General features: G+C 41.4%; 2 protein-coding genes across 8 annotated transcripts in view; one reads left to right on the forward strand and one right to left on the reverse strand.

Moving 5' to 3' along the window:
* Nucleotides 1-20401, forward strand: Osa (osa). 7 transcript variants are annotated; one of them, XM_064121994.1, is made up of 14 exons: nucleotides 1-1273; nucleotides 1736-1858; nucleotides 2107-2316; nucleotides 2407-2463; nucleotides 8381-9668; nucleotides 10025-10206; nucleotides 10416-10457; nucleotides 11138-11335; nucleotides 12531-12750; nucleotides 12969-13305; nucleotides 13476-13765; nucleotides 13884-14407; nucleotides 14751-14990; nucleotides 15105-20401. In XM_064121994.1, exons 1-14 carry the CDS (start codon nucleotides 335-337, stop codon nucleotides 17241-17243), a joined length of 6789 nt encoding a protein of 2262 aa, XP_063978064.1. In that variant the 5' UTR covers nucleotides 1-334; the 3' UTR covers nucleotides 17244-20401. The 7 variants fall into 7 exon arrangements, with proteins under 7 accessions (XP_063978064.1, XP_063978067.1, XP_063978066.1 ...); XM_064121997.1 differs by having other exon boundaries at nucleotides 13884-14035; XM_064121996.1 differs by having other exon boundaries at nucleotides 12999-13305; nucleotides 13884-14425.
* LOC135162972 (intermembrane lipid transfer protein Vps13-like) overlaps nucleotides 20014-25513 on the reverse strand; it is a 13765-nt gene continuing 8265 nt past the window's right edge. Inside the window, exons 10-15 of the mRNA XM_064121990.1 lie at nucleotides 25070-25509; nucleotides 23660-24916; nucleotides 21838-23473; nucleotides 21105-21703; nucleotides 20895-21033; nucleotides 20014-20611 (exon numbers count right to left, since the gene is read on the reverse strand). Of these exons, the coding sequence (XP_063978060.1) occupies nucleotides 20477-20611; nucleotides 20895-21033; nucleotides 21105-21703; nucleotides 21838-23473; nucleotides 23660-24916; nucleotides 25070-25509 (4206 nt within the window). The 3' untranslated portion in view covers nucleotides 20014-20476. The remainder of the gene's footprint in view (nucleotides 20612-20894; nucleotides 21034-21104; nucleotides 21704-21837; nucleotides 23474-23659; nucleotides 24917-25069; nucleotides 25510-25513) is intronic.

A 25513-nucleotide genomic window follows, 5' to 3' on the forward strand; every position in this document is an offset into this window, starting at 1 on the left:
GTTAGTATCTGTGAATAAAAAACCCGTACAATCCCCAAATGCCCCCAAAACCCTATACAAAAAAAACGAAGCCTATTCCCCTCAAAAATATCTGTAACGCCCTCCCGCCTACCAAAAAGCCAATTCTTATCTCACAACGGTATTAAAAAAAATATAATGCCCTCAATAAACCAACATTAACAAACGTATAATGCGGGGTTATTCAGTGTTAATAGTAAATGTACAGTATCAACCAATCAGCGCATCGATAAGGACAAACGCAAATTGTACGCGGGGAACGTGTACCCCCTATTGGCCAGTTAAAGTGAGGATGATGGCACCGTGATGGTAGAACATGGCTGCTACGCAAGCCGAGAGCCAACAAAACGATGTAAAGCACAATGAAACAGTGAAATGTAATAAAAAAAGGGGACAAAATAGTGGTAATAGTGCAAGTGTTAGTATTAATAAGCAGCTTGAACAAGAGCCCACCGATAAAATAAATCGGGGCGCGGCCCAGCTGCTCAAGTATGTGAATCGTGGTGACGGTGATACTGGATACGAAATGAGTCAATATCGTGAGGACATTGGTGGACATAACGTTGGTGATGTCAAATCACCACGGGATGTACCACAAAATTCTCAGAATATATCGGGTATTGGTAGTGGTGATGGCAATGCTAGTAAACAGGAGTCACAGGGACAGTTACAACAGCATGAACAAACACACAGTCAGCATGGTGGACAACACTCTGGTGGACATGCTATTCATGGACATTCTGGACATCATTCGGGTCATTCACCGCATAATATACATCAATCACATGGTGTTGGTCATGGGGGTAATTATTCAGGGGGTAATCCAACTGGTGGACAACACTTGTCCAGGGATTATCATCAGGATGATTATCAGGGAAAGTCCAGTGATTTTGGGGGAAAACAAGGACCTGGAGAATATCACAGTAAACCGGGATTAAGTGAGGGACAGAGTGAGGGAAGGCATCATTCAGAGATGGAGGAGCATTATTCCTCGAAAATTGAGGGCAGACTGGGACACATTGTTCCTGGGGGGTTTCCAGGGCAGCCGAGGTTTTTGTCTGGTCAGAGTATATCACAGGCTACTGGACCCACACCGACATTGAATCAGTTGCTCCAGGCCACCAGCTCACCACATAGGTTCCATGCTAATTATCCGGGAATTGCTCCGGAGTCGTATCAGCAACCCTGGCCAATGCAGAGACCCCCGGTTGTACCACCAGTCTATCCACAGCCCAGCCAACGACCACCACAAACTGTAATTTTTTTCCACTCTTTTTAATTCTATCTTCATATTCGTTTACTCCGGGGATGACAAGGCAGCGTCATTGACTTTATATTCAATTTGTATTCCATTGGATTTCATTTTAATCATTTTATGGAGGCAACTCAATGGTATCTTTGATTTTTAATTTAAATGAAAAGCTTGGAAGACTTCAATCGAGAAATTGTCCATAAAATCTCCCCATTTTCAATTCACTATTTGAAAAACACAAAACAAATTTCTCGGAGCTATCCAGCGACTTTGCCGGCTTTTTCTATTAATTTTGATTTCACATTCTATTAATGGAATGACTTGGGGGAGGGCTTGAGTGATTCGAAGCACTCGGAATTTTTGGAGATTTTTTTACAATTTTGGGACTGAATTTGGTGGTGATAAATCATTCGGAGTGGGGCTCGAAGGGGACTCGAGAGTTTCATTGGGCTTTTACTGTTGCAGGGATCCCCGAGACTACATCCTGGACCTGGCGGACCCAGCTCACCCACTCCCATGCCCTATCAGCCGTACACAACGCGATATCCATCCCCTGCTAGGCCGCATTCTCCTTATGGGCATCATCAGGTATTTTTCAATGATTTACGAGACGAAAGCTTTCTCGAATATTTTCAAATATACTTATTGTCTTATGATTTATTCTTTGTATTTTTCACTACCCTAGACTTTCAGAGTTGCAAATGGAGTTGATAGATTGTTTAAAATGTTTGATTAATTTCTTGAACGAGTTGCTCCAGGTGCTCCAGGAAACTTTGATTTCAAAAAATAACTTCAATAGTTTTTTCTTCCTATATAATTCCCTTGAAATGTTGCAGTTGAATTCATACGCAACACAGGGAGGTCACCCCCCAAGCTTGTACCCCGACCAGAGGGCCTGGAACCAAGCTGGACCCCCTAATGCCCCACCACCTCCACCAAGCCAGGCGAATTCATCGAGTCAGTCTCCGCAGCGAGCACTCTCCCAATCGCCGGCACCACCGCCCTCGGCATCCCCCCAACCCCAGCCGACGCCTGGACAACAGCAGGTGATGATTGAATTCCCTGATTATCACGAAACATTAATAAATTTGTTTCCTTCTCCTCATGTAACGTTTAATTTGTTTTTCATTTTATAGAATTATCACAATATGCAACGATCTACGACTCCTAATACTCAAGGGATTGACTCGGGGGTAAGTGATCTTCCAATAACAATTTCAGGGACTGAAATAATCGGTAGTACTTTTTTCAATCGATTCTGAGTGTTAGTTTTTTGCGGTGGTAAGGGGTTTTAATAGGAGAAATAAAGAGTATCAGGCAACGTTTTGAGAGGGAAAACCGTTCTGAGAGATGTGGGCAATTTTTTAAATGATAATATCAATAGGCCTTTTTCTCAATTTCATTAGGGACTTCAATTATTCATAAACAATTATTATCGTGTCGATTCGCAAAAGATTGATTCTATCGATGGTGGGGGATTAATAGAAATGCAAAAGAAGAGTTTTCGCAGCGAATCTTATTTTGCACGAACCCATTCGTTATTCGATAATTATGCGATTAAATAGATTTGGAGTTGCACTTTATTGATGAAAAATCAATTGTAAGCAATTGAACATTTGGAGTTTTTCGAAGAAAGAACAGAAAATATTAATTAGGGCCTCATATCCTTCCAATTAATTACAAGTACCCAGAAATTATTAGTAATTCTTGAAACAGTGAATACCTAAAATCATGAAACGATGCAAATGGTCGGGGATCATTTCGAAATTATGCCTCCCTCAGGACCCCCTCCACAGAACCTATGGATATTTCTCCAGGTTCATCTCCCAGACCTTCCCTTTCCCCTTCAAAGCGATCAATAATCCTAAAAATTAATTGTCTCATTCGGTCATCATTGACCCCCCGCCCCAATCATCATCATCATTATTGAACAAAGGACTTGAAATGTTGGTCAATCCAAATAGATCTGTCGGACAATCATCCTCCGGGTCTCGAGACGACAGACTTCGATCAGGAGTCGAGTTGCGCGGTGTTGCACTCTCGAACTAGACTTTCTCTCGGATTGAGTGCAAGAATCATCTTCAACCTTGAATTTCTCTGTATCGGCTGAGTAAAATTGAAAAATTCATGTGCCATTCTCAAGGGCATTTATCAACCTTCAAAATGAGCCCTAATTCATTCCACTTGTACCATCTGAAATAGGGGTTACAGTGCACGATAATTCGCTTTCCAATAGAGCATTCTGCCAGTTTGAGCGAAGCCATCATTTTCGATGGAAAATAGGTCGAGATTGGTTGAGTGGATTTCCAGAAATTATACGTCATTTTCAAGGGCTTGTATTAACCTTGAAAAAGACTCCTGATTCATCCAAATTGTACCATTTGAAGTGGGGATTAAGCTGTGTGACTCTGCCACCCCGAATAACTCGTCTTTATAAGTACTGAACATTTCCTTAATACCCTTCGTTTTCCATCTTATCTATCTAGAAATTCTTAGAGTGAAATTTAATGACTCTCCACAATTTTCAAGATCATCCATCAACCCTTGAAATGACACCTCATTAACCCCAATTGCAGGAGTCGATCAGAAGATCTTCAGCATCTTACAAGATTCATTCTGCTTTAGCCTTTCCTTCTCACGAGCTTGTGTCTTTCTTCATGATCATCATTATCAAATTTCTCCACACCTTCACCCCTATTTCCATTCTATCCATATCATTTTCATTTATTTTAACAACAATAATCTTCAATTACTCCTGATGGTGGCTAGCGCTTATCCTGAATCCAATGCTTGCTGCACATGAGCGAATCGAAAACAAAGCCGGGTAGGGGAAGTTGTCGGCTGCTGGGGGGAGTGGGGGTTGGAAAACATGGCGGCGAATCGTGTGTAAAGCTGGGTGAAGGGGAGTGGGAGGCCGGCAAAACATTTATTGCGCACGAGCTGCAAAAACTAGTGGTTTTTTCTTGATTGTTGGAGATTGTTAGCTATTTTTATCGAATTTTTCAGGTGGGGTGGGGGGGAAAGGCTTGTGTTTTTTTTTGGGAAAGGTGAGAATAGTCTGAAGGTAGACAATAATGGTGAACCTCTCTTAGTTTCCCAATCTTCAGTGTGTTCGATGGCAAAAATTTAGGTCTATGCTAAATGATATCTTGAGCTTTTCGGGTAATTTTTTGATAAATTCGAGGTATCTCTGGCAATCTTCCAAGGGATGACATTTTTCAGAAACTCGACAGTCTTTCTGGACCTTTGAAAGATAATTATTGAAGTGGAAGTCCTTAGGTACCCTCTGCCCAGTCCATGCTACCTTCAAATATTTTTATTTCATAAATTTCCTTACGAAATTGTCCAGTATTTATTTTTCTGCAATAACAAGAAACTATAGAATTGTCGATTTATCCCCCAACATCAAGTTTAAGCTGTTACACCTACAAATGCAAATTTTACATGATCATATCTATGATTCCTGTCACAATTTCCTATTAGCGATCATCACGATGTACCGAAAAAGAAATTTTATCTTTCATCCCTCCAGGTGTTACTCCTTTTTCGTTATCAATTCACTAATTTACGAACTAAACAATTCAAGGAGACTGAATGATCACTGGGTCGTTTTCAATGAATAGCTCATAGTCCAAGGCAAATAGCAATACTTTTTTACCCTCCTTGTCGAGTGAGTCAATCGCTTCAAGAGAGGTTATTATGAACACATCCTCATCTTCCTTCTATTTTCTTCAGGAAAAGGGAAAAATATAGAAACAATTTTCACAAAAGGTCTCTCTAGTGAAAATTCCCCTCGCCTTTTTCGTAGATAATGTTTATGATTGCTCTACACCTTAAAACGTAGTAACATGCTTTGCTACATAGTTTAAGGGATAATTAATAATGGCCCACTCAAATAATAGTAATGATATGATAGCAATCTTTTACCTGAGAGGGAAAATATTTTTTGATAAATATTTCCCTTTTCATGTCCCTTATATTAGTCTGTGCAAAACATTCTCTTTTCGAAGATTGTCGCCTCAAATTTATCAGAGAGGAATCTATAAGCTAGTCTGATTCAAGAATAACATCTTGTACAGACATAAGACATTTTTTTATACGTGTAAACAATAACTATGAGCATTATGCTTCTTTGGAGATGAATGTTTTTAAACTATTACAGTAGAACCACACGACTTATTTTTTGGCGGTTTGCAAGTAGCGATTTTGTTCGCTTACACAAAACTTCTTGAAAAGTGTGTTGTTTTTCCTTCAGGGAATGAAAAAAAAAATCTTATGGTGCTAATGGCGAAGAGGCCATTCAAAGTAGGAAAATGCCAGGTTCATGGTACGATATAAATCTACTGCAGCTCTCAGACTCATTATTTCCAGACACTGGGATCTTATTTTATTTATTTATCAACTATTCAATAGAAAAAATCATTCCTCACACGATGATAAAGATAATAAAATAACTCGATTTAAATAATCTTCAAGGAATATTCAAATCGAGTTAAGATTGTCCAGAGATTAATCTATCCGCATTCGAAACTCCCGCTCAGCTTCTCTCTTCTTCTCTACCCACCGAACATCCCCGAGCCCTCCCGATCCCGGCCGAGTCTACAACGAGCGCTTGTCGCGCCACAACAGCCACAGACTCACAACCAACAGACTATCCCAGAACAAAAACGCCCTCGTTCCCCGTTGCACGCCACAATCCAATCCCCACCGAATCTTTCTCCACATGCTGCATCCCCCAAGGCCCCCCAAACAATTTCCCAAACCCCCGGGGTCCCCTCCAATCTGTGGGAAATGTATGAGAATTCTCCTCCCTTAAAAAAAAAATCTTCCCTCTTACCACCCCTCTCGCCAATTACTTCAGCGTTCATCCAACAATAACCCCCAAAAAATCAAAAGCCGAACGAAAAAAAAAAATATCCAGAAGAGAGATGATGCACCACCATGCGTGGAGCTGGTGTTGGTGGTAGTGTTGGTCGTCGCAACTGCTGCCGCCTTCTAGTGTCTACCTATCCTGTGTCTGTTCCTCCAACTGCGAATAACCGTGTACCACTGAAATCCTCAATTCCCGGGGAATAAAGTCCCGTGAATGAATAAATTCCCAGTCTGAACAACAGTAAAGTCGACAAATAACCTGATGACTCGGATGAATCAGAAGTGAACGATTGACTACACCCGTGACAATGTTACGAGACTAGTGAGAAAAAAAAAAAAACACCCGTGAAGTGTTCAGTTCCCAACTTGATATCCACCAGCCTCATGTGACCAAACAATTCCCATCAATCACCCCCCGAGCAGCAGTATTTATTTTATTTACACACTGTAAAAACTGTGCGATAGTTATGTGGAACGTGAATCGCGTCATCTCGAGGACACGCGCGTTCATGAGGCAACAAAAGTGAGACAGATACTCTAGGATGCGCATTATCGGTGTCAATAGGTGGTTATCAGTGCTCCAGGAATAAATGATGCATCAGTGAAGGGTGATTATTTTGGTGAATGCAATCGAAATTAATTTTTGAATTTTTACGGGAGAGGTTGTGATCGTCCCGATGATTATCTGTTGCCTTGGAGTTCAATTGAGTTACAGTTGAAGTGAGAGAGAGTGAGAGAGTGTGAGTGAGTGATAGAGGGAGAAGGGTCGGGTGATCGAGGTGGGAGTGAGCGAGAGGGAGTGAGAAACCGCGGGAGGAGGATAGAGAAAGGAAAGAGGCGTGTTTAAGAGAAAACGAGCGACTACGACGACATGAAACTACTGTTACAACACTTGGACTTATTTTTTTGATTGTTCAAGTTGTCGGTTGGGGATTAATGAGGTAAATTGATCAGTTTATCGATCATTTTTTGGGGGGGGGCGGGAGGGTGAAGGGGTGATTGTGTGGACAGGGGAAGGTGGGGATGCTGGAGAGAATGAGGGCGAGGGAGGAGTGATGGGTATCCGGTAACAGGAGGAATATCCAACGTTGCCATTTTGTTAGAGACTATGGGTTTTTAAAGTTTATTTAATTATTTTGACTGGTGGAGGACTTGGGGGCTTTGGGGGTTTCGTGGCTCTCACTGGGGGGGAGGGAGACGTGGTTGTTTTGGAGGCGAGGGTTATTGGTGGGTGTAATGTGATTGGTGTAACCTAACCTCAGGGTTAGGGGTCTTGGTGGAGTGGAATGGACAGATAGGAGTGATTAGCACATGGGATGGGTTCACAGGCATTTTGAATGATTCTTTTTGATTTTTGTTCTTGAGAAAATTGAGGACGATTCAGGTTTTGTATGACGTTTACTTTTGGCTATTGCTTGGTCGCTGCAAGTCCTCCATTGTTGGAAATTGACGAACAATTTTTTTGGTCTCAATGAGGAATTATTCCATTTTAGTATCACAGTTCAATGGTTCAGGTTCATAAATAATAGAATTATTAAGTGGAATATGAACTTGGCGTCGATGGGCTATTTATTTGAGGAGAATTTAAAGCCTCATGGCAATTTATTTCAATTTGTTGAAGAACATTGGCCAGTTCGTAAGATTAGGGATTTCAAGTTGGTGTTTTAAATTTTCAAGGCTTTTTTGAACTGAGGGGACAGGCGGAAGGGTTTAATACATTGAAATGAGCTCAGGGGGATTAAGGGTTTTTGGTTGGTTTGTGTTGGAGGGAATTCGAGAACAATTGACGCATTTTAGTGTAGTTTATTTTGGTATTTATTCGGTTGAAATGAATCATCCATTGTGTGGAGTAAAATGAACAATTTATCTGACCTGAATGAGGGATTATTACTGTTTAATGTTGTGATTCAAATAATCATTTGGATGGTACATGAAATACATGAAATATTGACGTCGGTTTGGGGAAGTATTAATTTGGAGTGAAGCAAAATACCAACGAAAATCCAGTTCAATTATACAAAATTCAGCAATTTCCAATGCATATTGTTCTGAGAGATTTGGTTTTATACACAATGCAGTCCTCCATTGGAAATAGTCAGATTAATTTGATTTTACCACTATTTATTGGAGTTCATGAATAAAATGAATAATTGGCTATCAAGAATATTCTAAATCCTAATGAAAACCGAATAAATTCCAATCATCACATGCCAATATTTCAATTCAATCTTCTGATAGTTTCGAATGAAATTTCTGTTCCAGGAACTCTCTGGTCAAAATAGTAATGACAGTTCTAACGGGCCCGCGGGTCCAGGAACACCAAATTCCCAGGGGATGAGACCGACGCCATCACCAACCGGCTCGACTGGTTCACGTTCAATGTCGCCAGCTGTTGGGCAACAAAACGTCCAGATGCCACCTCGGCCATCGTCAAGCCAATCAGATGGTAGTGGCCCAGCTAGAATGAGTCACTCACCAATGGCAACCCAGGGTGGTTATCAGCAGCCCCTTGGTCCATCTGGACATATGCATGGCTACAAAATGAACAGCAGTGGTGTACCAACACCACCAACAGGCATTGGTGGACCAATGGGTCCAATGGGTGGTGCTGGTATGGGTTATCCAGCAAGTGGTAATGCACCGCAAACAGGTGGTTATCCTGGCCAAACGCCTGGTGGGTATCCACCACCAAGGCCACATATGTCCTTTCCAGGACAGGGCTATCCACCACCGACAAATTCACCAGCTGCTCCTAACAATCAGTATCAACCGGCCAGACCAAATAATTTGGTGCAATATCCACCCTATCCCCATAAAATGGGCTTCAACAGTGTACCACCTGGTATGCCACCAAGTCCAGGCCCACCACCACCTCCACCATCCCAGGCTGGTGTTAATTATGGTGGTAGTGCTGGTGTACCAACCAATACATCAATGACAACTGGTGGTATTGGCAATATGGGACCACCAGCCAGTTCAATGGGCCCACCACCACCATCACCCAATCATGTCGGCAATTCACAACAACAGCAGCAGCAACATTCGCCAGCCCCACCACCACCACCACCCCCACCCCCACCAGGACCATCAGCAAGTGGCCCACCGGGACAACAGCACCAACATCAACATCAGAATGCGCAGCATTCACATCCGCATCCACAACATCCACATCATCCACCACATCAAGGATCTCAACATCAATATCCACAACATTCACATCCTCAGCATCCACATCCACCAGCTGCTACACCACCGTTGAATCATGAGGGTAGCCCTATGCCACCACCCAGTACAACACCAAATTCACATCCAGCTCCAGCACCAACGCCCACAAGCCATGGAGGAGGGGATATTGGTGGTGATGCATCAAATGACAGTGGTATTACTACTACTGCTTCTGGTACTGCTGCCATCAATGTTACTTCTACGTCTAGTGGTACTGTTACTTCGGTCATTACAACTGGACCTGATGGTACCAGCATTGATGAGGGTTCGCAACAGTCTACTTTATCCAATGCCTCTGCAGGTAATTTTTTGGGGACGAATTTTAATGGGGAGTTTTGGGAGATATACAAGAAATCGTTGTAGCGTTGTTGATTTGGTAATTATTAGCTGAATTAGTTAAATAATCGAAAGAAGATTACTACGTAAATCGTTCAGATAGTTTTTGAATCTCATCAGGCAACAATAAATTAATTAATAAAGCTCTATCTAGGCTGATTACATAGACAAAAAAACTACTTTTAAGGAGTGGGAAATTACCATTTTCTCAAAAATGGGGTGAAGTTTTTCCATTAAAAAAAAGTGAATGTCCCTTTTTCTCATTTGTCTCTGGTATACTTCCTTCCCTAATGTCATAACATTAAACATGACTATCCGCAGCATCTGGCGAAGACCCCGCATTTACCCCAAAGATCCGCAAGGACATGATTGGTGGTTACCACAGTCATCCAGCTACCCCACAGAGTACAGTACCATCACCAGGCGCAGCCAGCATTAATTCGATACACGAAGAGTATCCCGATATCAACAGTCCCAGTTGGCCACGCACCCCAGCCAGTCCTGTAAGTCCCATAATGCCATTGCCTAGGTTTTTAACGTTTCTTATTTATTTCATTCGCATTTTTACTATATGTATAAGAAAACAAATCTAATTTGATTCTTTTGTCTACAATTTTTCTGATTCTATGCTATTTTGTGGTTCTTGAAAATACTTTAAAAGAGTTATTAATCATAAATATGACATTCTAAATATTTTTTGAATTGTTTACAGGTGTTTAACAGTCATGTGCCTCAAGACCCGTACAGATCTAAGGTTAATAACTTTATCATAATAAAATTAAAAAAATATAATTTATTCGTGGTCGATCAGGACTTGATAGCCCTAATTTCATAGCATTCATCTGCTCGGATTCACGTTGTTACGCGGTTTATTTTCTTTAGTATCAAAAACAACGAGTATAAGATAACTCGATTTATTTGGACTGGGAAGATTGTCATGAAAGCCGCACTGTTGTCCTTTGTAGTTGTGCCTTATAATGAATAGAATTCTGCTAACAGTATAAAGGTATATGGGCATGTGCGTACCTTTTGTAAACATTGATCGAATTTTCTTCAAATGCTTTGAGAAAAAATTCACTCAGAATTTATTTTTCCTCAGCTTTAATTGCTGTTGAAAGATGAAAAAACTATGTAAACTGCTCATTCATAATCAATTTGATGTAGATTGAGCTCTGCTTGGAATTCTACAATTGTCTATTCACTAATTACTGAAACCTTTTATTTCAATTTTGGAGTAGTAAAAGGCAATTCTGTGAGTTTTTAAACCCTTTCAACTTCCATTCAATTCATGCATTTATTACCTCATGTCACTCATAATTTGGATTCTCTAATTCACCGCCTACATTTTCTACCGCAATTATAATACTTTGAAATAGTGAATTAGTTAATGTTGACTTGAATGTCGATAAAAACGACTGTTCTATGAATTTTCAGAAGCCAGATAGTTTGGCGAAACTTTACGAGATGGACGACTCCCCCGAGCGACGAAATTGGCTGGACAAATTAGTGTCATTCATGGAGGAACGGAGAACACCTATAACCAGCTGTCCTACCATCTCCAAGAACCCCCTCGATCTGTTTCGTCTTTACCTCTACGTGAAGGAAAGGGGGGGCTTCATGGAGGTATGCAAGGTGCAGTGTAGTTCCATCTAGCCCTCGGTGTTCTTGACGTTTTTTTATTCTTGAATCTGTATTTTAATCGTTTGTTTGTGATATATTTTTTCATTTTTTTTTCACGTCTGCTATTTTGTTTTTGGTTTTTACGTTCATCCGTTTGCTCAGTGTTTTCTGTCCAAGACTATCGATTACGGTGTGAATTATTCGGTGGACAAGGGGTGGAGAATTCAAAATTAATTCTAAGGAGAATTTCGAAATTGTTTCTAAGGTTTTTGCTGGATATTTATTTATTACGATGATTTTTTCGTTTCTTTGTGGTAAATTTCAGTTTTTTTTGTAGTACACTTTCGGAACAATAGACATAATTTTAATTAATTTTTCGATAAATTATTTGGAAAATATCTCGTTGTTTTTCAATATTTCTCAAACACTAGTAGATTTTTATCCTTTTCTTGAAACATTCCGATAAATTGTTTAATATTTCGGTTAAAATCATCAATCGTAAGAGATTGTTCTTGAAAATCTATTGAATTATTAAAAAATTATCTCATCCCACCCCTCCACACCAGAATGTTGATCTTGCAAACGCGCTTCTCTTCAATTATTGTTTTTCATTTTTATATTTCACACGTTGTCGCACGTTTTGAGCATGATCTCATTGCCTAGTGAATCGTTCTTTCAATTTTCAAGCTCTCTATTCAAATGATATCTCAATTAATATTAAAAATTAAAAGTTTTTTGAACGATACAAAGGACAAAATGATGAATGAAATATAAAACGAGAAGATTTTTAACATTTTATCCTTGAAGTAGTTTTTCACAAGGTATTTGGATAAATAACACACCGTGACACCTACGATAAACCTGGGTGCTAAATGGAATTATTCTATTGTTGAGATGGAGATAGAAAAACATTAATTATAACAAATCCGATGAGACGGTAACCCATTTAGAATAATATCTATAAATTCCTTTCTTCGACTGTTCTGCATGAGACAAAAATACCACAGGAATTCATCAATATTTTGTGGTATTTTTTTTTGTGGTTTCAATAATTTCCAACGAAGAAAATGAATTTTTTTTTTCTTACTCTTGATTGATAATTCAATGATGACAACTATTTCACTCTGTGTAGAATGTTTTTTTTCTCAATTTTATTCTTAACTGCATGGAAAATTGGGAAAAGAGTTGAGCAAATTTTGATGAATAGGTGACGAAAAACAAAACGTGGAAAGACATTGCTGGATTGTTGGGCATTGGCGCGAGCAGTAGTGCAGCGTATACACTTCGCAAACATTATACAAAGCATTTGCTGACGTATGAGTGTCACTTCGATCGAGGTGGAGTTGATCCGCAACCGATTATCAATCAAGTTGAGGCAGGATCTAAGAAGAAGGGGTCTAAGGGCACGGCATCAGTTCCATCTCCAGGTAACTATGATTTTTTCATGTGTAGATATTGATACATTATTTTCATCTTTGTTTTCCCTGTTTTGCATTGAATTCATTCATTCTTAAAAATCAAGTTGATTCAAAATACTTCATAGACGGAAGGCCATTACAGAATATTTGATTGATTGAATTAATCATCATCATAAATTTATTTGCCATCATTATCATGAATAAATCATTGATTATTTATTTCACAGGCTCCTCTAATTCCCAAGACTCTTTCCCAGCAGCTGGATCGAGTAGTGCCTCAATGGACGGGTATGGAAATTATCCGAGCAATTATCAGGGTGGCAATCAGGGTGGGCCACCCTCTGACTACACACCACCACCACCAAGACCACCCAGTCAGAGCAGTGCACCATCACCCCATCAGGGTATGCAGCAGGGAAATTATCAGAATGCTGGGTCGTACCCGAATTATCCACAGGAGCAGTATATTCGACCACAGGGAGGCCCAATGAATCAACAGGGTGAATTCAACCAGCCGTATTCACCAAGATCTCATTATCCTCCGTATGTCTCTGAAGCTGACAGGTATTTTTTGAATATTTTTGGAAATAAAAAAATCATATGAAAGTCATTGATCTCCTGATCATAGTTTGAACGAATAATATCAAGCATTTCTTTTTTTTTTTAAGAAAAAAAATGAACATGGAAAGTGATACTTTTTCAGATAAAATCATTAATTAATTTTTTTTTTCAAGGGTCTACCCAGGTGGAAACATTCCAGGAAACAGTGGGCCAGGTCAAGACATATACAACAGATATAGTGGCCCTCAGCAGCCGGGTTATCCCCCGGGTCAGACGCCCCCAGGTAGATCAGCGAATTATCCTCAGCCAGCTCAAAATCAGCCCCCATCAACGAGCCAGCCCTCGTCTCCCTCACCATCCCCGGCAAATCCAACTTACTCATGTCCTCAAGATTATTATCGCCAGGAGGCTGGCTATGGCACACCACCGGGTGGCCAAATGTATCCATCGAATGTGCCAGCAGGTTTGTCTTGATTTATCTCCCATTTGTACGTCTATTAAAAAAATGCAATTATTCTTCATGTCTTTGGAAGTTTATTCAATAATTTTATTGTAATTGCTCGAATTTATCAAAATTTCAGGTGGTGCCAATAAGAACATGCCACCTCCACCGCCAGGGCCCACTCAGCCTCGAAGACATCCAGATTTTACCAAAGATCAGCAGTATCCTCAGTATAATCAACAACGGCCACCGTATCCAGGTTGGCCAGGTGCTGGTAATCAGTACAATCAGGTAACGGGAAGTGCTAACAACAGGGTACCATATCCGAATCAACAGCCACCACCACCACCCACACAACAGCAGCCACATCCGCCTCATCAGCATCAGCAACATCCATCACATCCACCACATCAACCACATCAGCCACATCAACCACAGCAGCCACCATCACAAGCCCAAAGTGTATCGGCTAATGCACCGACTGGATCTGGTGTTGCAATGTCTAGTAGTAATCAACCATGGCCAAACTTAAGTAATCAACCGCCAGCAAGGCCATCCTCACAGCCTAGTATAAATCCATTACCACATGCACCACCACCACCTTGGGACAATCGTTACTCCCATCAACCCTCGACACTCTACCCACCACCTGGTTCACATCAGGTGAGGGCGTCGCTACTGGTTCGTGTCTTTTATCATTTTTTTAGATCTATTTTTTGGAATTTTCTAGAAGGGGGGAGGGGGCTGAATTTTCGTCATTGTGCCAATCAGTTAGAGAAAGTAGTTGCCACTGAGTAAAAGTAACACAATTCTGATAATTGAAATAATTGATAGCTGATGATAAATTGTTCAGCAATTTTTATAACTAGATTGCAATTACACGTGACGAAAATCCATTGAATTGAGGAATTGTGTGATAAATGTTTTCGAATGAATGATTTATCGCAATTCTTTGTTTAAAATAGCTGTTAACAGTCCTTTGTTTCATTGGTCCTTTGTTTTACAGAGTCAGTTGAACATGAATCCAATCATAACTCAACAGGCAGCCCCGAAACGAGAAATGATATTCCCACCTGACAGTGTGGAGGCTGTTACACCGTTACTCTACAAGAGACGTAAACTAGCGAGAAGCGATGTTGCACCGGTCGAGGCATGGAGAATTATGATGGCATTGCGCTCGGGGTTACTCGCCGAGAGCTGTTGGGCCCTTGATGTGTTAAATATTTTGTTGTTTGACGACAGTTCGGTGAGCCTAATATTTTGTTTGATATTTTCTTTTCCAATTTTCCCTGGAATTTCTCCAAACAGGGATCTTCAGACTCCTCCAAAGCACAACTTTCAACTTCCTCTAAAATTTCAGGTGAGTTACTTCGGCCTGACACATCTACCAGGTCTCCTGGACGTCCTCCTGGAGCACTTTTCGCGCTCTCTCTCCGACATGTTTGAGTCATCCACCCTAGAGGAGGATCACTGGGAGAAAACCTCCGACATCCCCGAAGTGGATCTCGGCGCGGTATCACGCCCAATAGACTCCGAGGATCGTACAAAACTCCTGACAACCTCCAACTACACCTTCCTCTCGCGTCGCGGTCGTCCTGTAAAAATGGTCCCCCGTGATGATGATATATTTGTCCTTGACAATCGTCGCCCCTGGGATCACTTGGACACCGACGCTGAGTGTGAGCCCTGGCAAGTGGATCCTAGTGACACCAAGTACATAATTACCTGTTTTCAATCTGAAATTGGAATGGCACCATTTGCGAGGCATCTTCGCGACGAGAAACCCCCGCTATTGCAAAAGGAAGTGGAGCCATTGGAGATAAAGGAGGAATCCCGTAGCCAAGATTGTGAAAAACTTCCTGAGATAACAAACGAATCGTTACCCAAGTGTCCCGAGCCCCTGGACAAGTCCTCAAAAGAAAATGGGGATATGAAATTGAGGCAGCCCCCCCAGCACCTCCACCACGAGAAGAAAAAGAAACCCCGAACCCTGAGCGATGTACTCTCGAGGATAAAGAAGGAGCCAGTGGAGATGAACGATCTGACCCGTGAACTTGTCGAGAAGAAAAACGACGGTTCAAAGCGTGATTGCGAAGCAGATGGTAAACAAAACAACAATATGGGTGAACACCCAGTGGACTTTGCGAAAAGCGAGGACAACAATTTTCCCACGCACAATGGTCTGAGTGATTCGACAAGTACCTTCGATCCTCAAGTTAAATCAGAGGACGCCGATATCAGTGATGATAATGACCACAAGAGCAACGACACCGAAACGAGGAGAACAAAAAAGAAAAAGCCTCGACCCGATGATGATCGTGAGGATAGAGACCAGACTGATGACGAGGATGAGGTGGCCAAGAGGGATAAGAGCAAAAAAGACAGCGAGATTGAGGAGGTAGACGATAGTCACAAAGAGGGACCAAGATTACAGATAAAAGATCCAGCAGGCACCCTAAAACGAAGAAGAATAAGTGATTACGAGGACGAGAGTTACTCGAGAGACGAGGCTAGCCTTTACTTGGTAACAGAGTCACAGGACAGTCTGGCAAGACGATGTGTCTGTCTTTCAACAATTCTCAGAAATTTGACATTTATACCGGGTAATGAATTGGAATTCGCCAAGAATGTGACATTCCTCAGTATTCTTGGTAAATTACTTCTTCTCCATCACGAACATCCCGTGAGAACTCAGAAAACGAGAAATTACGACAGAGAGGAGGACGCTGATTTCGCTGATTCCTGCAGTAGTCTTCAGGGTGAAAATGAATGGTGGTGGGATTTTCTATATCACATACGTGAAAATGTTCTCGTTATGGCAGCCAATATTGCTGGCTACACTGATCTCAGTCAACATCCTGAGGAAATATCACGTCCAGTATTAGATGGTCTACTTCACTGGGCAGTATGTCCAGCTGCTCATGGACAGGATCCATTTCCCACTGTCAATATGAATTCATCTTTATCACCCCAGAGATTAGCACTTGAAGCACTGTGCAAATTGTGTGTAACTGAGAGTAATGTTGATCTTGTTGTTGCAACACCACCATACTCTAGATTACAGAGATTGTGTTCTGTACTAACGAGGCTACTGTGTCGCAGCGAAGAGCAGGTACTCCGTGAATTCGGTGTAAATTTACTTCACTTTTTATCAGCAGCTGATTCAGGAGTTGCCAGGACAATAGCATTACAAACGCCATGTGTTGCACTGCTTGTTGCATTTATTGAACAAGCTGAGAGTACAGCACTTGGTGTTGCTAACCAGCATGGTTTTGCTGCACTCAGGGAAAATCCTGAATCAATGGGTACGAGTCTCGATATGCTGAGACGAGCTGCTGGTACACTTCTCAATCTTGCCAGACATCCTGACAATAGAACACTTCTACTCCAGCATGAGTCACGTCTACTTGCTCTTGTTATGAGCCAAATACTCGATCAACAAGTGGCTGCTATTGTTGCTCGGGTGCTATTTCAGTGCTCAAGAGGTGCTGGTACGTAACTTGAAATCGTGCAGGATTTTACGGTTTTTCAATGTTTATGGAGATAAGGGAATTGAGTGGTTTTAGGAAGGGATGAGGAAGGACGGGGGAGAGTCTAGAAATGGGACTTGAGAATTGTGAAGTTAATCAGACTAAAGTGGTTTATTTCAATGAAATAAGTGAGTGAGTGGGTATCCCTTGGATGAATCTCCACAGATTACAAAACGGCCAAAAAAGAATTTATTAATGGAATAACATCATGCCGATGATTACAAAGTAATTTTTTTTTCTTTATCGATGGTGACGAGTGAAAATAAAGAATTCTTAGCGTTTTTCCACATCCGGCACAGCAGTTGTTCTAGTTTTGTATCGAGTTAATGGGGGATAAAAAAAAATTTAAAAAGTAATAATTAAACGAAAAAAATGGTAATAAGAGGCAGAACGTGAAAAAAATGAAGAAAAAAAATACAAAAAAATATTAAATAATTAAGTAAGAGAATAAAAAAAATTATTAAGTAAACAATAAATACATAATAACATTATTATTATAACGTTAAAATGCTAATTATTGGTGTTAGCGCATTGGATATACGAGTGGATGGATATCGATCATTCGTATACCGATATTTCATTCGTGAAAACAAAAAAAAAATTGGAATAAATATCGATAGTGTAAGATATTTCATAGTTATTGAGGAGATGACTTGTGATGAAAGAAAAAAAAAGCACTGGGCAATGTCTGCATAATACTAGGGAAAATCATAATCACCAGGATTCAGCGACAAGGGGAGAGAAAGAGAGAGATAATTACCAATTGACACAGTTGATTGATCAATCGATTATTGACAGAAAAAAATCGTGGACGGGGGTAGGGGGGAGGAGGAGTGGGTGTTCGAGATGAAGAAAAAAAAAATAATAAAAATGATGAAATATTATTATAATTGAAGTTAATATCGTCTGACGATTAATATAAATACTACGATGATATGATTAATGCAAATTTTTACATTTGCATGTTTTTGTGCTGTAATTAGCGAGTAATTAAGTATATTTTGTAGATAACATTACACTTCCATTGAATTCTTACGTAAATTAATTTACTTGTGGTGGATTATTGGAAACAATCCCCCCTCCCCCGCCCTCTCTCCTCCCCCCCCTGAACCCCCAGTGAAATTCAATGTGGAATTTTTTTTTTTCAAATTATTATTTAAATCCACTTTAGAAGTTTTTTTTTTTTAACAAAGGGGGGGAGGGTGGAATGAGTGAGGACTTGGAGAGGGAGTAGTGGGAGGGGTTGATGGAGTATATAGATATGAATCGAATCATTTGCGAAGAGCCATTGAGTGGGAATGATGATGGGGCCTGGTGTGCTTACCTACCACATGAGGGGGGAGGGGACGATAATTGCACACAAAAAAAAAACTAGGAAATGATTGTGACAAGTGATAATCATCCTGCAAAAGGGGATGGAGCTATTATCGACATCTTGATGAGAGTGAGACGATAAATTTTTCTTCATTTTGCGAGTGAAATCGAGCGCTTAAAGCGCTTCATGATGAGAATGGAGTAGATTTTTTTCTCGAGTGTGTGTCTGACTATTTGCGTGCTTAAAATAAATTATGATGGAGGACACGTGGAGGCAAGGAGAGGGCTCGACGAATTGGTGTAACGATTTTGGGGGTGGAGGGGAGGAGGAGGTGGGGGAAAAAAATGAATTATCACGGGTGTCTGTAAAAAAATATATATATTGATTGAAGTGAAGAATAATGCAATGTTCAGAAATGAACACTCGACTGGACAATTGTGAAAGGGAAATAATTATCCTGGGTTTCACATTATTTGTTCACCCATGATGCTGTAACATGAATTCTTTATGTAGTATTTTTTTAATCATTTTTCCGTTTCGTTCATTATTATTTTTCTCCATTTGTTCTTGTAAGATATGATGACAATTGCATTATTATTTTTGACGAGTGGTAATCGATGGGAGATTTTGGCTCATCACCATTATCGCCATTAATCTCATTACATAAATGGAGAGAAAGAGCGGAGAGAGGGGTGTGTTTTTTTTTTGCAGAGGTGAATAAACAAGAATTTAATTAACTGAGGGCACGACTGCGAGTGAAAGTGTTAAATATGTGTGTAGAACTCTAGGGAAAACAAATCATGTTTTTTTTTTTCTTGTGGGGAGAGATCGTTTGACGATTCCAAATAATTTTTGGGAAAAATTATTTAAACGAAGGGGCAGGCGACTGTTTCAATTGAGTGACAAGAGTGGGTGGACGAGACAAGATTGTCCTGTTCGGTAGGCTTTGCGGGCTGTAGAGGTCAGAGATTTGTTTTCATCATCATTGAGTAAAATGATTAATGAGGAATCAGTGACGGGGGGAAGTTACAGAGGGATAATTTAAAAAAAAAACGATAAATTATTTCAGAGGAAAATGGGCCAAGCGCTAGCCTTTTATTTGCATATTTTTTATCATCATAATTATATGCATATACAGTTCATTTTATCTTGTATATGTATATAATTAGTACGAGATATATAAACACATACTATATATATTATATATATTATATACACACACAACACACACACATTTTGACGATCTCTATTTCTCATTTAATTAGACGTTTGGCCAGCAACTGATGTACGCAATGATTTTTTTAAAATCGTTAATTATGCTTTTTCGTCGATTTATTAAATCAATTTTTTTTCTATTTTATTAAATTTTTTTCACCTCAAATCAATTGAGGAGTGGATCGATCTTTTCTCCCGTTGATTTACGATTTTTCTTTGTTTTTCAATTGGTTATCGGTTTTCATGGCATTCCTCATTATGTGGCATCGTTGGAGAATTCAATGAATTTTTTTAATCATCAATTTTTAGCGATTCATTTTTCTGGAATTTAATGACCGATATATTTTTTTTTCGGTGATTATTGAACAATGAGAGTAACGAAACTGTGAGGATATTAATGGCTAACACAACATACACGTTTCCCTGAATCTTGGCTTACTCCCCAGCCCCCCAAAGTATCCTACTCTATAGACATCTTAATACGTGTAGCTCTTAAATTATTTACTTTAGTTTCGAGTGGAGATGCCTGTAAGTGTAATTTACTAAGACTTTTTGTAAATAAATTATGAAATAAACTAGATGTACTTTATCCAATTATCTGACATTGTCAATTTCGGGGAATTGAGGGAGGAGGAGCAGGCTTGAGTTGGTTGAGGGAATGAGCCGTGAGCCTCAGATTGTTCTGCATCGAGAATTTATCAGATTCAGGATCATGGCAGTATTTATCTTCTTGGAGAGCCATTCCAGGGTCGTTATGTCATTACACTCCATGTACCAGTCTGGAGATGATTGGGACATTATCTGGTTCTGAAATGAGAGAACAGTATCGAGACATTCAACATCATTCGATGATAATGGGGATTTTTTTTCTTTCTTCAACATAATAAAATCAACTCGTGAAGTTCGTCGAATAAAAAAAGGAGACGATTTCTCAGCAATTTGAGAAATAATCAATTATCTTCCCCCTCTTTACTTGTTAAAAATTGCAGCATTTCTTCATCTACGACGAAATAAAGATACCGATGATTCCCCCTCAATGAGGAACACCAAAAGTATAAGAACATTCAACAATTCCCTTGATATTCCTTACCTGTAACACTTTATTTACATGAAGAATTAATTTATTTCCTTCGATCGTGGGTGCCTCAGTTAATTCCTTAGTTTCTATGGACCACGCGACATTCCATGACGCCCATATGCTGCATCGTTTTTCGAGAAGGTAAATTTTTCTAAAAAAGACCCCAAAGTAGGTAATTTAGCATAATAAAATAATTTAAAAACACTGAAGCAAATAACGTACTGGAGTGAGACGAGAGCAATGTGCTTGCCATCGTTGGAGAGTGCAGCATGCGCCCAATAAGTCTCTGAATTTTGGTATTCACTCTTCGTAACAGTGTTGAGAAGGTACATTCCCCTCGCTTTGTAAGTCGAATACAATTCGACTGCTGAATAAGGATTAATGTAACGTGGGAAGCGAATTCTGGATACAAAATTATAGCCTCTCTCCTGGGCGCGTTTTATCGTGTCCAGGATGAGCCCAGGCTGAATTCTGAGGGACGATTTACCGTCCTCGAGTTTCGTAAGGCTTAGGATACCCTTGCCAAGCTCCTTCAACGAGTACTTGAGCTCCTCTTGATGAGTATTGTCCGTTGGCTTGACTATTAACCCAGACATTTCGAGTTCAACTCCTATCGAGTAGGAACGATCGAGAGTAATGGCTGATAGGGGTGTGTCAGTGCTCTCAAAACGTGTAACCTTTGGCCTGGCACGTTGGGCCTCCTGCTCGAGGAGGCCCAGATTGATCAAAGGAATTTGGAGGGTGTCCAGACTTGAATAGCCGAGGAGGCAGGAGATGTTGTGGGCTAATTTCTCTGCTGTTTCGTCACCTTGGAGATGAAGCTGAAATTTCACATAATTTTTGAAAATTCCGGAAGTCTTGGTAACAAGAATCAGCTACACATAATGCTTAAATAAGCATTAAATAAGTTACCTCATCTTCAACTATTTTTCACCTCAATACTAACGGTACCTACCCCATCAGTATCATAGAATGCATTTCCGGGTGCTTTGAAGTTATAACTGAAAGGGTTTCCCAGCACCGTCATCCCCTGCACGGAGACATTGAACTGATGCCTCCACTCGGCCTTCCAGCTCTTCCAGACGTCCGCCCACAGCTCACCGACTCCCATTCTTACATGGAACCTCTCACAATGCGGTAGCCGGAACTCAGCCTGTTTCAGAAACGTCCCCTTGCTGGCATAAGCAAACACCTCTTCAAAACCCCCGCAATAATCCACTCCTCCATCTGCCGCCCTCCCGTCCGCAGACGCCAGGAGCTTCACATGCAGCTTAATCGGCGCGACGTAGACATGTTCAATGATATCCCCCTTCCCCCAGGGCTTCTTTCCCTCACCGCCCCCCAAAGGAACATAAACATTCGCCAGATCTGCCTTGAGCCTCCCGGCTAGGGAAGTCTTCGTGTTGTCAATTCTCTTTGGCATGAGCTCCTTGACGAGACCCACGAAGAACTCCTCCTGGAGGTTCACGTGGAACTCCCTCACGACCAGATGAATTCTTTTGAAGACATTGCTCGAGGCCCGCGTTTGCTTCAGCAAATGAAATTCTACCGAGTGTTTCATTCTGCTTCCACCCAGGCTATTTCCCAAACATCTTTTGATTCCAGGTCTCAGGACAATTGGAAATACCGAATCATTCTTTTGATCGTCCACCTGCAACCGATGGACGTATCCCTGCAGGTAAGTTAGGCTGTTGGACCTCCTGATGTGCAGCCACATCCCTGGACAGTAGGTCCTCCTGAGTTTACCGAAAAAGGGTTTTGTAATGTGCATTTTCGTGAAATTGACGTCAATGGAGTTGTCCAGTTTGGCTGACTCTGCTGATGTCTTGTACTTGTCCTCGAGCCAGGCATTGAGCTCTAGAGTCAACGACTTCCATCGTTTACCGATGTCGAGCTCCCAATGAGCGGAGGAGTCTGTGATACTGGCATATGCCAGTTCTCTACTGGAGGTCTTCGATACTGTGCAATCGTCAGCAACGAGACTGACACCCAGTCCCGAGAGGGCCAAGAAGATTTCGGTTTTACTGTATTCGGGCTCCACAACTGACTTCATCCTGTAGAACATGTGCTCATCTTGAGTGAAGGTCAACACTCGTTGTCTCTTCTCCATGTAGCTGACCCAGTAGATGATGGTTTTGTTCTTTTGAATTTTCTCAACAGACATTACATCGTCTGGAGGAGTTTCTTCGTCGTCTGAAGTTGTATCGCTGCTGCTGTCTTCCGGAAAATCAATGCAAATAGACTTGTCGGTTGAATCTGCTTTAGATTTTTTACTGAGCTTTTTACTACGTCGCGTTGTTTTTACTTTGGTCTTCGAGGAGTAGACCATCCCGGGAAATTTTTTGAGGGTTCTGAAGGTGACGATTTCCTGGCCGAAACCATCGGTATCGAACATCGCCGGGTAGCCTTTTGTTTTACTAATGTAGACGTTCCAGATGAGCTCACGGGACTCGGTGGGGTCGTCCCAGGTGTACAAGAGACTCTGGTAAGGGCTGAGGAGGGCCACCTGACCCAGGTCTGCTTGATTCATTTTTAGGAAGAGATCCTCGCACAGATTGTCAACTCGTACTGGAGCGTCTCCTGAAGTGTACCTGTTGAAGTTATAACACAAGGTTACTAGGCAGGAATTTTGTGACGTCAGATTAGCGCCGTAAAAACTGCTGACCATCCAGCGTCATTAATAATCACATAAGAATTGTTAAAATTCTATCGAGAACCAAGGCGTGCCTAGAGGGTGAATGAGGGATGAAAGGACTAGTCGGTTCAGCTGTACATACCTTTCGAATGTGATGCAGAACGGTGAATTATCTCCTCCGCCGACATCCACACCCAAAGCCGATCCATTCTCCATCCTCAGAAGGATTTTCCCGACACTTGTCAGATTAAAATGTTGAGAGACCAACTGACTGTTCTTCCACTTGACCCTCATCTTCAGGGAATCGGTGTAGGGCCAAAAGGCAGTCCCTTGTCCCGGCATCAGATCATTCCACAGATCGGCATCCTCGTTCTCCTCCATGAACCTCAGTGCTCGTTTCGTATTATTCTTGATAAAGAAGTAAGGGAGAAACGTGATGATCTTGGTGAAGGTTGGCGAGAGGCTGGATGCGACAATTTCCGTGAGAATGCGATACTTCCTCTTGCGTTCGATGTCCTTACAAGCGATCAAGGACATGGAATTTATGGCGTCGAGGCTGAACGGCAGGGACCAGTCAGACTGGTGGATTTTTAGCATCACGGGTTTACGTCTGTTCTTCCTCTGGGAGAATACGATAAGCTCCTCGTCCGGAATTTCAACGGTATTGGACAACGTCTCCTGGATCTTCAAGGGCAATCCTGTCTTGTTTATGATCCAATATTCGGAGTAAATGACCACTGTCCAGCTGGTGATCTTGTTCAACTCGACGCAGAGGACGAAAGGCCTCCAGACAGCATCAGTCTCACCGTCTGCAAACATCTTCACGAGTTTCCTCTCCAATTCAGAATTCAATTTAAATGTTCCTGCCCACTGGGACCCCAGATAGTTTTGAATCTTGAAGTTCACTGTTGTGTCGGCATCACACCTAATATTGTAGACGTTGATACGTTGTCCAGGTTCAATCCTCACTTCGTAATCGATAGATGGCACATTGATGTCAACCACGAATGGCAGCTTATTGTCAAAGACAAGAGGGGGCACAATGGTGATGAGATATTGGGGCACTTGGCCAGAATTTGCCCACTGATACTTCGAGTATTTCGAATTCTCACTGCAGAAGACCTTCACACCGAAGAGGGATGACGAAGAGGTACAGTAGATGTCCTTGGGGACGTTCATGTGTTCTGAGAGCTCCTTCCAGGAGATGCCGACGGGGGAGACTTCGAATTTGGTGAAGTGCACGGGAGCCAAATGGATGCTGAAGTGATATATGATGTACATGGGAACGTTGTAGGTATCGTGGGGCTCGATCACCGTCATCCGCATGCTGTCGTCGAAGGGATTTGAGGTCTCGCCATCGAGGTAGCTGTCCAGCTTCAATTCCTCGGCTATTTTTTTTCTATAATTGAGGAGGAAAAAGTGTAAGAACTTTCGATATTTACTCTTCGCAACGACCACTTAATATGAGATTTCAACTACAACTTCAAGAGTGTGTGGGTCACAGAAGCCTGGGAAATCGTAACAGTTGTAAAAAAAAATGTTACAACCCTACCTGTAATAGAGCCCCAGAGCGTAACACGTTTCGTTCTTTATCTGCAATGGGGGACGTACGGTGATGGTCCTGTGGAGATGGTGATCCGTGGAGACCTCCACGATCAGGTGATACGTTATCCCGTTTTTGGTGGGTCTAAGGCGAATGAGCTTGTAGCCTTGCCACTTTGGGCAGTAGATCATTGTATCCTCGAAGGAATCTAGGTGAATTCTCAGGGACTCCTCCGTCATACTGTTGTAGATGTGCACTGGAGAGTCGTCGGGGAATATCACTGGACCATTTAGGCTCGTTGCTGTCGCGGCGGAGTCATCCCTGAATGCTGACTCCATGAAGTGCTCGCTCATGCAGAGTTCAGAGTCCGGCGTACTGGGTACACTCTCCGGAGAGTCCAGGGGATTGTAGTCTTTGGACGCGAGAATTCGACCGATGGTATCATTTCCCTGA

Source organism: Diachasmimorpha longicaudata, chromosome 5, assembly GCF_034640455.1.
Source record: "Diachasmimorpha longicaudata isolate KC_UGA_2023 chromosome 5, iyDiaLong2, whole genome shotgun sequence".
In the NCBI taxonomy this organism is placed as follows: Eukaryota; Metazoa; Arthropoda; class Insecta; order Hymenoptera; family Braconidae; genus Diachasmimorpha; species Diachasmimorpha longicaudata.

What these genes read in the sequence shown, in the direction of transcription:
- Osa (XM_064121992.1), top strand. Translation starts at nt 335, where the DNA reads ATGGCTGCTACGCAAGCCGAGAGCCAACAAAACGATGTAAAGCACAAT. An exon ending in CACGCACCCCAGCCAGTCCT is followed by an intron (nt 10,207 to 10,415) that starts GTAAGTCCCATA and finishes AATTGTTTACAG; the next exon opens with GTGTTTAACAGTCATGTGCC. An exon ending in GGCATCAGTTCCATCTCCAG is followed by an intron (nt 12,751 to 12,968) that starts GTAACTATGATT and finishes TTTATTTCACAG; the next exon opens with GCTCCTCTAATTCCCAAGAC.